The following is an 11,044-nucleotide window of genomic DNA, read 5'->3' on the forward strand; positions in this document are numbered from 1 at the left end:
AGGTCTCTCGCAATACTCTAAAATCTATATCCTATTATGGCTCATCAATGTTATGAGTATGACACTTTAGAACTTCTGCTTTTGAGGATGAAGGCCAATGAGGCCTACAAAAGTATGAGTATTGCAATCAATCAACCCTTTAATTTGCATTCAACCTTTGCCACAAAAGCAATCTCCCCTAATTGTGGTGACGATGGAGATGATCGCACTATAGTAGTAGCCCTAACACCGTGCATGAATGTAATCTCGCCAAATAATTACACTCTATACGTCCAGTTTTAGAAATACATAACTACGGCGACGATTACATTCGTCTGATGATTCATTCAAGACATAAGTGTCACCCAGTGGCAGAAAAATAAGTTTGTATTTACATTGAATAGGCCTTACACAATAGGTATAATTATTATATAACATCGAACGCCATCCCGATTTTCATGACCTCATGGAAAGTAATGTAACTGAATACTCTATCAACCACACCCGTTGTCTCGGGAATATTGAGCAGATCGCGTCGGAGTCAAATTAAAGACCTTAAGTCACATGATTACTATTACTGTTTTGTTCTAAAACAATGTAACGTGTCTGACTGCAAAAAAAAAAAAACAACAACAACAACAAACAAACACAAAAAAAAGCTTAAGGAGCAAAGTCTAAAGTGTCGCGTATGCAATATATTGATCAGTGCAAAATCACAAGAACGCAAACACGCTAACTTTGTACAATCTACCAGCAAAATCAGCAATAAATACAACAACAACAAAAATGTTTGAATTATCACATTGATGCATATGTAGGGTTCAATTGTATAAAAAAAAAACACCCTACCGTTCAAATATTTTGCAATAAATCCGCAATATAAGGAGATATCACTAAGATTCTCGATAAACCATTACGGTGGCGGCTTATTCTAGAAACGGTTCTTAAAGAAACTATTGTTCACACTTTTGGTATATTTAACAATAATTAACATTGATAATTCTGATTAACATTTTCATGTTGGTTATCTTTATTCCTGACTGACATTTTATAACTACATACAATGTATTTAGAAGCACAAAGTTGTTTTTTTTTTTCATCTGCAAATTCTAGCAACGATACTAAAATTGGACATGGCAAGATCGGTCATCATCACATGAAGAAACCAAGCAAAAATAAAATCATGTGCCGGTATATATTTCATTTCAATTTCTCGAATTTCATTGAGCTGGTGTGAGGTTAGTTCCTAAATAGTTATTCATGCAAACGTGGCGTTATTCTACAGACGACTGGAAGCTTGAAAGTGGCTCAAAATGTCCAGATAATCAACTTGTCATGTCGAAATCCAGTAGGAAGGAGATCTTGTAGAAGAATCATTGATCAGAATTGGATCCCATCGTTTCTACATTCTGTGGAATAAATCACTACAGATGACAAGATCTCGGATCTAGTCATGTCAACACACTGTAGAAGAGAAAATCAGATGACAAGATTATAGAATCCATCATGTTTGTATACATCAATTTCAAGAGAAGATCAGGTGACACGATATTGTCTAACCCGTACAAATAGAGGAGCAGATTACAAAATACCGGATCTTGCCATGTCTACATCCTGTACAAGAATGATCAGGTGACTATTGATCTCTGATCCCATCATGCCTAAATCTTGTAGGAAAGATGACCAGATGACTAGAGCTTGGATCTTGCCATTTCTACATCCATTAAAAGAGATCATCAGATGACAAGACCAAAAATCTGGTCGTGGCTACATCCTTTACAAAAGATGGTCAGATGGTTATAGATTAAAAACATGTCATCTGATCATCTGTATTCGTGCGGACGTATTCGACATAACGAGATCTTAGATCTCATCATCTAATCATCTGTTCTATACGGAATGTTGACTTGACGAGATCCGAAATCTTGTCATTTAGTCATATCTAGATATGACGATATAAAAGATCTTGTCTTGCTTGTGGTCTGATCATCGGTGATCTATCACTTGGTCAACTCACCTCATCTAATAGCCATTTAGTCTCAACCCACAAGGTCTAATCCTGTTTCGTCTACAACCAGTTCGTCTAATGACCATTTAGTCCAGTTGCCACATAGCCTCATTACCAGTTGGCCTACTTCTATAACTTCCACAAGATCTGAAATCTTGTCATCTCATCATTTTCCCGACTGTCCACATGGCGAGTTGATTTACTTGGACATCTGGGTGGCACTTTTAAGCTTCCATACACACGGGTTGCAAAAATCGGGGATACGAAGATCCAAGGGGCACTCATTGAAAGGGGGTTGTAAAGGTAATTCAAAACATCCCCCATCCATCGATACTTCCCCTTTTACTAAACAATCTGTAGGCACATTATACAAGCCAACAAAGAACTACTATCCGATTTGGTATTCTAAAGATTTCCATCATGTTGCATACGTGTATCCTTTTCAAAAACACGGATTGGTACCATTCAAACTTCTATTTCATCACGTTATTTTGTTTGTTGTTGGAATCATACACAAGTCAGCATATCACTAGAAATACGGGGGGAAAAGCTACTTCTCGTCAACATTTGGTCAGTGGAGTATGAAGTACAAAATCAATAGAAAATGACTGTTGAGAAATGTGCGCGAGAATGACCGCGTGTATTAATTATTGTGGACCTCTCAGATCTGAGACATCTAAAATGCTGGCAGTCTTTCGCAAACACACATAATGACACACACACACACACACACACACCTATACGTAATCACATGCGTACAAAATTAAAAAAAGACAATTGTTACAACAAGCCTATCAACCCTGCGACTGGGAGTCGAACTTTGCAGCATAATATCTATGAGTCCGGAGCGACATCCACAGCACCATGCCAGCCTATTGTGCTATACAGCAACGTGCTCACGATTTCAAAAAGTAATCCCCAGTCACGTCGTCCCCAGTAGGATCTTTGAACCTTTCCGCAGCCAGCTTTCTCGACTTCTCGCTGGTCTGATACCGGAGGTGCGGTCTTTCCGAGTCCACCGCCTCTTCAACCACATCGACGATTTCGGACGCCGTCTGCGCCCCGCCGGCGACCGTCAACATGGTCTCCCTGCGCTTCCATATCATCCTGTACATTTCGCGCGTTTTTTCGTCCACCCTCGGATCGTCCATTTGCTCGCGGAGAACGTCACTCACATCTGGATTGGTCAGGACGTCGGTCTCAACAGGTCCTGGTTGCACGTTGCTTACCCTGCAAGAGAGGGAGAGGGGGAAGGATAGAGAGAACAATTATGATGGAATAATGGATAACATACATTACTAGTGTACCCTACCATACAAACTTGTTCCTAACTAGCAAGAGTGAAAAGAAGCAATAGTGTGCGTAATAAGAATCATTACTTCAGTATTCTAAATCGCGACCTTTATAACAATAATCATCGTAAAAGAAAGAAAGATATTATTCAGAGGGTAGAGGTGCAGGTGCGATTTTCTTCACTTTGTCTCCCTCTACCAATTAAACTCGCACCTGAACCCTCACCCATCTGAATAATATCTTTCTTTCTTTCATTTAACATGCCTTGTCCGCCTTGGACTACTTAACATAGCAATGTCGATATTTCGGAGCTTGGGTATTATTTTTTGTTCCATGTTCATCGTGTCACTGCCGGCAACCAGGGACAGCCTGGTGGTAGTGTCGCTGCCTGAAAAGCAGTAGATGACAGGTTCGAGGATGTGTCCCACTGGTTCTTTTTTTTCGAATTGTTCGTTAATTTACAGATCAGCAGTTGCGATCTTAACAAAGTGAAGAAACTCGCAACTGAATAATCATCGTGATATTAAGGTGATGAGTAACTTTATGACAGAAGTAGCAGCGGATGTAAGATAGTTCCTGTAATATTGCTACTGTTGTCATGGATGCGTACGCTCTGTGTATTATTACGCATATGATTATCTACTGAATTTAACTGGTGAGAAACTTTCGCAAAGACGTGAAGTGGCCGATAAGTTGGTATAAGGGCAACATTATGTCAGTATTGAAAGTTTCGTTCTTACCAAACGTTGGAATGCCGCAGGGACATTGCTAAGCATTCAGAGAACCCCTCGAGCGCAAACTTGGAAGACCCGTACATGTCGTAAAACATCACGCCTATAGGAAAACGTAGACGATGAGAGAATAACGTCATTTTTCATTCACTGTGGCCTTATTTATCAAGAGCAGCTTAGCGTTGAAGTATAAACATTGATCCCTAATAGTCCCTTCTCCCCGGCCGTCATTTTGATGACCTAGAGGTGCTATAGATGGAGCGGCAACTCTTGGTCATCCATGCAAACATGTTTGGGTTCTACCAACATTCATCCACGTTTGGCACCACTCTAACTTCCAAGACAACATTTGGAAACAAAGAAAAAGTTTCCCTTTTCTTTAAGTTACAAGCTGTACTTCAGCGTATTTTTTTTTAATGGACTACTGGAATTTGTTAAGAACCGTTTAGGAAAGAATTCAAAGTTATACACATGTATTTCTGCTGTCCTCGTAATGCGCAAATCTGAAATGAAAATTTGGTCCTCTCAAAGACTGAATATTTTTCCGTATTGCGCGGTTGATAAGTCACATTGCTTGATTACACGTAAAAATATATATATTGCTACCACCATGACCACGGTGAATACATTATTCCAACACTCAACAAAGGTTTCTCACCCATAATTCCCGCCAATGAAGATATGTTAACAATCCGACCCGACCTCCGTCGCTTCATGTGCGGAATCACTTCCTGGGTCATCCGAACGACTCCGAAGAAATTGGTGTCGTACATCTTCTTGAAAGTAGAAATGCTCGTCACTTCGGCTATACTCATACCGGAAATGCCCGCGTTATTCACTGACGGAATTAGAAAAAACAAACACACAAACAACGGTTTATAATGGTAAATGCAATTCAAATGACAATTTCACTATTAGGTGATCAAGTTGACCTTGATAAGATAAGTAGGGTCAATCAAAGGGGGCAGTCTCTCAAATCTATCATAAGGAGATGATGTATTTTTGAAGTTGGACAGTTTGGAATACTTCCACGTAACAATGAATTTTGAATAAAAATGGAGCAAGATGGCGTCTGATATTCCTCCGCAATACCTCATCATTCTTCCAATGTAAGAACATATTGATAATGAGAGACGACAGCTTCACATGACCACCAGATTGAAAGTTTGATGACACAGCCAAAATATGTTGATGGTGAAGTCAATAACTATAGTAAATATCAGAAGTACCTCCATACAGTACTTGAAAAAGTTTCGTTTAATCTTGGACCCCATAATACAGAACTTTCTCCAAGTAATTCTACATTGTGATACCAAATAGTGCAAATTTCATGACAATAGTACTGTGAACCATTGCCACAATATGGGGAAACAGTGAAATTTTGGCACCTTCTCTTCAACAAAATGATGTCACACAAAGTTGATTAAGGTCAGAAGGACTGAAAAACATAATGCCTCCGATGATTCATGGCGGAGGCATAAAAAAAGATACCATCGCTGAATCGTAACGATTGCTTAAAATGTCGATGGTACTGACATTTTTTTGTTGTCTTGAATTACTATTCTCGTGGCATGAGAACGAATTTCTAACTAAATTCCGTTGGGCACATGTATTTTGTAAGTGAAGTTCTTTTTTACTTTAAGTTGGCAATGTCCTCTTGAGGAAAGGATTGTTCATGTTCCAAATAGTATCATGAAAAAGTGATTATTGATAACACTTCATGTGCAAACGCAGGGTACAGTGTGCCTATGACATACCTAAAACATCTATTTGTCCGTGTGTATCCAAGATATGAGAGACCGTTTCCACGATCGTTTTTTCCTTTGTGACGTCAAGCTCTCGGATGAAGAGGGTTTTATTGAGGGCGTTCCCTGCCGCTGCTTCAAGTTGGTCTTTCTTGGACATGTTCCTCATGGTCGCGTAGACGATCAGCGGCTCCTTGGCGCGCTGGGCCAGTCGTTGAGCGGTCACCAACCCGATACCGGAAGAGCAGCCAGTGACGAGTGCTATTCGAGACGCCATGATTCTGGCAAAACAAGATTAATCTTTATCACAGAGAAAGTGTCCTTTCGTATGTCATGGTACATTTTTGTTTGAATAATTGAATTAATGAACATATGTACACACGCTCCACTCTCCACACCAAAGTGATGACCCCGATGCGATTGGGATTACGTGGTTAGAACAGCTCGATAAATGTCGGCCTATACCGGATGATCATAACAGGTCTAATAACGAATTCATTGTTGCAGGTATCTCAGCTCATGAAATAGCTCATAGCTGAGAAAAAACTAGAAAAGGGAATATTTTGCAGTTGTTCTTGCAGAGCCTCCCACCGGATGTAGGGCCTATACACCCAATTCTTTGTTCTGCAAGTGAATCCTCATCACTGTTTGACCGCATGTGCACCGACAATAGCAGATAGGATCGTATCAGTGCAATTACCCCCCAACCCCCCCCCCCCCCCCCCCCTCCCCCGGCAAAATGTTGGTTAGTGATATAAGGTTAGCGTAAAGATTAGGCTTCGGGTTAGGTTTAGGGTTAGAGTTTGGGTTAGGGTTAGGTTAAGGATTAGGTTCAGGGGAAGGGTCCGGGGTATTTTGCCCGATAGGATCATTGAAGCGAACGTACAGCCCACCGGAGCGGGATACCATGTTATCCATATCAGTTCCCCTCTATCTGGAGGATCCGCTCAAGCGCAAGGCGCTGACTTTGTGGGTAAGATGGCCTCCTTGACAGAACTTGTTTGCCAACTATCAATGAAGTCCTATCAGGCAACTACTGTTACGCAGCCGTTTATAGGGAAACGAACGTCACCTCACTGCATTTCATATGCCGTAACAAAAGTTTACACCAAGGGGGGGGGGGGGGGGGGGGGAGGGGGAGGGGGAGGGCGGTCGCTCCGTGTTTGTCCATGCAGGTACACGTATATTACGTAGAAATGATTTGCCATTACATATTCGCAATAATCACAACATTGATGTATTCAAAGTGGAGCTAAGAAAGCACATTTTATGCTTAATTTACGAAGTAGTAGTTTGTTTATTTTACCATGTTTGTTTCTACTCGTTGATTCCGATTTGTAGCATTTTCAATTTCACTTCTTTCAGGCGATTTGTGCACTTCTGTAGATTTGTATTATTGTTATTATTATCATTAGAATAAGGGTATATTTGATTTTTACATCCGAGGCTTTTTTAAAGGGGTATGTCTTTATTTTCTCTCTTTCTCTCTGGAATCCTAATTAGGAAATATCTTGAAAATCATAGGAAAGAAAAATATAAAATCCTGGAATCAAATTCCTGAAATCCACCCTATACATAGCTTTGAAAGCTTATTCCTCAATGCAGGATTATTTCATTTCAGAAATAGGAAATTATAGGAGATTTTAGATTGAAAATTTTTGAAGTACCGGTAATAGAAACATTGGCACATAGACTGGAATGACAGCTTACCTGAGAAAAAAAGGGGTACGTTAAGCAATGTTCCGGATTTAGGGGAAGTCGGAATGGGGTGGGGTCTCTAAAAGCCTGCGAAAAGCCCGCGAAAGGGGGGAGGGGTTCAGAAATTTTAACAATCCTGAGATATATGGGGGTGGGTGGTTTCAAAGGGAGGGAATGAGCATATAGGCGTATCCAAAATGATACTGAGTGAGGGGCAGGGCTAAAAAGCCATACTCACATAAAGGACTAGGATTGATCAAGAGGTATACAACATGAAAGACGTCATATCTTTCTTGTGCATATATTTCATGAAATTTTCAAATGTGTCTTGCTTTACTTGAGGCAGAAGAGGCATGAGTGAGACCAATAATTAATGCAGGTATATTTGTTAATAATTTGTTAATAATAATGGTAATAACATCAATGATAATAACAACAACAATAACAATAGTGATAATAGTAATAATCCATTGTATTCCTTAGGAAGGATAGCATCTTAAGTGTAATTACCATTGCTCCTATACCAGAAGGTCCTCATTACCCTTAAATTGCCAGGTACTAGCTCATTTACACACCTGGGTCAAGAGGAACGTATAGTGGGTAAATTCTAAAAAGGTAAATGTTTTCAATGGGAATGTTCATAAAATGTATTCATAAATTTACCATTAGGCTTTGATTGTAAGTTGTATATTTTTTCGGTCACTCTAATGAATATGAGAAAGGCAACTTACCAAAACCAAAATCAATGTCTTTTATTATTCCAGCGCCCCTTTCATTCTCTATCTGATCTGATCCCTATCTCTCTCCTTCTCTCTCTCCGGGCACGACGGAATGAGTGATCTACCAATGAGTCACGTGAAAGGGGTGAACTGTAAAGATCTGCTACCTCGATAAAATGGGTACAGAGATGAAGTCATTTTCCATTGACCCTTATCATCCCATGACGAGACAGCCGTGTAATGTCTGCACATAAGGCCCATCGTTCCGTACACGAAGATATGCAGTGTATACATGATTGTTCCATGGAGCTTGTAGCTCCATGTTGTACGTATAGGCTGACTGATTGTTGCGTCAGTGTGTTCATGTCATGTTTCATGTACCATTATAGTCATACTATTATTATGTATCTCCATGGTCACACAATGGAGACTATATGCCTCCTTGTTCGTGATCACACTGTCTGTACCGCTAAAGTATACATAGTCAAGTGCACCGGCGAGATTCCGATCTGGGAAACGGAAGGGCGAAGGTCGTCAGAGTGGCACGTGTTTCGCATGCATACATCAATATTGAAGCAGTGGAATCTATGACCGGGCACTCAGCACAGCATTACAAATATAAATGGATCTATATCCTAACGCCGAGAAATACCGTCGTAAATGCAGGGCTGCCAGCTCTCACTCATTGAGAGTAAGACTCACTCATTTTGGTCCTTTTTCACTCTAAAACTTTATTTCATTTGCGTGCATTTTTATTGATCTCACTCATTTTCACTCCTAAATTATAGCATTGGCCTATGGGAGTCTCACTCTCAACTAGTTTCCATTGTTGGCAGCCTGTAAATGCAATTCATAGTACATGCCGATTAAGCTGTTTGATTCACGTATCCATTACTGTTGGGTGTACTGTAATATTCACTAGCAATCATACCTGTTTTTTGTCTCTCTTCACGATCCACGTTCCACGTACCGAGAATTCCGTCTCGTGTCTTCTGCGTAGACTTTCAATGGAACGGAAGAACATTGGTGGCAGCAACGTCATGAGGAACATATAACTGCGGCTCGAGTTGGTTTAATAGTCACGAACAATGTGCGCATACTGGGAATACAATGCGTCGAGGGGCCACAGTCAAGGGCAGCGGTACATAATGCAATGTACATGTACTAGGTGTTTCAAAAAACATTTCCCACTTTTGATCATTAATAGCTCAAAAACTATTCATTCGATAAAACTGTCATTGATGTAAATAATAGCTGAATAGTGTACAAATTGGTAGAAGGTAATTTGAATGTGAAAGCATACATCAGTTTCATTAAATCTAAGATTGATTTTGAAGTAAAGGTTTCAGATTTGATCAAATTCTAACCCTCTGTACAAAAATGAACTTTGCACAGGAACCAATGATGTGTATGTGAGTGTGTGCTGACAATGGCCCTGAACAATAGACATGCCTGAACCACCTGTTGACTAGGCGTCAGTCTCGTGCTCCCAGGCACATGAATGCTTAATCAATAATTCATGTGGATTGCCCTGGGCACTGCTAGTCTGGATTCATGCACGGTAAAGGGTAAACTGCATGCACGTGGAAAAAGGAAGCACACGTTTCCATGTGCTTGCAAACACCACATTCCGTTCCAGCTGGCAATCATTTTCAATTTTTGCTTCACATATCACTAAATTTTGGATATAAATAAGCATAAATGATCTAAAGTTCCTCATTTTAATACAACTGTCTACTAATTAAATAGTCTGACAAATTTTTCGCTTTTTGATAAGAAGAAATTATTTTTGGTAAAGAGTTCAGCAGCATTTATCATTGGGGCGATATGTTTCACAGTAGATTTATTTAAGGCTCCATTTACACAAGTGTATACTCTAATTGATTTTCTTTGCTTCCTGTCACCATGTTTACGATAGAACAGAAGGTATTCATTGTAATTTCGTTTTTCAGAAGTAGGGAGAGCACTGTCGAGACCCAACGACAGTATCGGCAGGCGTTTGACTTTACACAGATACTGCCAGAGGCTGAATAAAGACTAGTTGTTATAGTGGAATTTCTCATGAATAAATAATGAAGCATTCAAACCCTAACCATTGTTTAGGACCATTGTCAAGGTGTTAACCACACACTCCAATACACACCCATTGACCCCTGTGCAAAGTGAAATTTTGTACAGAGGGTTGAAAATAGAGCAAAATCTGGAACCTAACTGTGAAATTAATCATGGATTTTATGAAACTGATTGATGTTTTCATATTCAAACCACCTTCAACCAAATTGTACACTATTCAGCTATTACTCATATCAATGACAGTGTTATCTGATATATAGTTTATGAATTATTAAGAATCAAAAGTGGGAAATGTTTTTTGAAACACCTAGTACATCTATCCCAGTGGAGGTTTACAACACGCGAACCATCGCTGCCTTCACGAACGTATAAAACTGTATACAATACTAGTATCGTTTTGAACTTGATCACAGGTCTTCCGTGGGTTCTTAGAGGGCGAAGTCGCTCCCATGTTGATTGTCAGTGATCGAGAGAGATCGACAGAGAGAGAGAGAGAGAGAGAGAGAGGGAGAGAGAGAAGGAGAGAGAGAAAGGTACTAAAATGATATGACGCCTCCATTAAATGGAGATTTACCCCACTGTGGATTTAGTTTAAGGACTGAACGGTACTGGTTGAGGTGAGGATTCAGCTTGTAACGTTTTGCGAGATATTTAGAAACAATGAACTCTATGAATTGTGAAAACTGCATACAATTAATTCTAAGAGGAATCAAAGGGAGTTTATTTGATGAAAATCGCTTTTGTAATGACTGAAATATCCAAAAACAAAGTAAAACAAAGAGATCCTAATAAAAGTCG

General features: G+C 39.8%; 1 protein-coding gene across 1 annotated transcript; it reads right to left on the reverse strand.

Annotated features, from left to right (window-relative positions):
• Window positions 1-2,823: 2,823 nt before the first annotated feature.
• LOC139723647 (retinol dehydrogenase 8-like) lies at window positions 2,824-9,196 on the reverse strand. The gene is made up of 5 exons (XM_071634873.1): window positions 9,105-9,196; window positions 5,769-6,037; window positions 4,670-4,849; window positions 4,021-4,114; window positions 2,824-3,217 (listed from the first exon to the last, which is right to left on the reverse strand). Exons 2-5 carry the CDS (start codon window positions 6,031-6,033, stop codon window positions 2,884-2,886), a joined length of 873 nt encoding a protein of 290 aa, XP_071490974.1. The 5' UTR covers window positions 6,034-6,037; window positions 9,105-9,196; the 3' UTR covers window positions 2,824-2,883.
• Window positions 9,197-11,044: the final 1,848 nt, after the last annotated feature.

This window comes from Diadema antillarum, unplaced genomic scaffold (assembly GCF_040938485.1).
Source record: "Diadema antillarum isolate AM-2024a unplaced genomic scaffold, OU_Dant_1.0 scf00000197, whole genome shotgun sequence".
In the NCBI taxonomy this organism is placed as follows: domain Eukaryota; kingdom Metazoa; phylum Echinodermata; class Echinoidea; order Diadematoida; family Diadematidae; genus Diadema; species Diadema antillarum.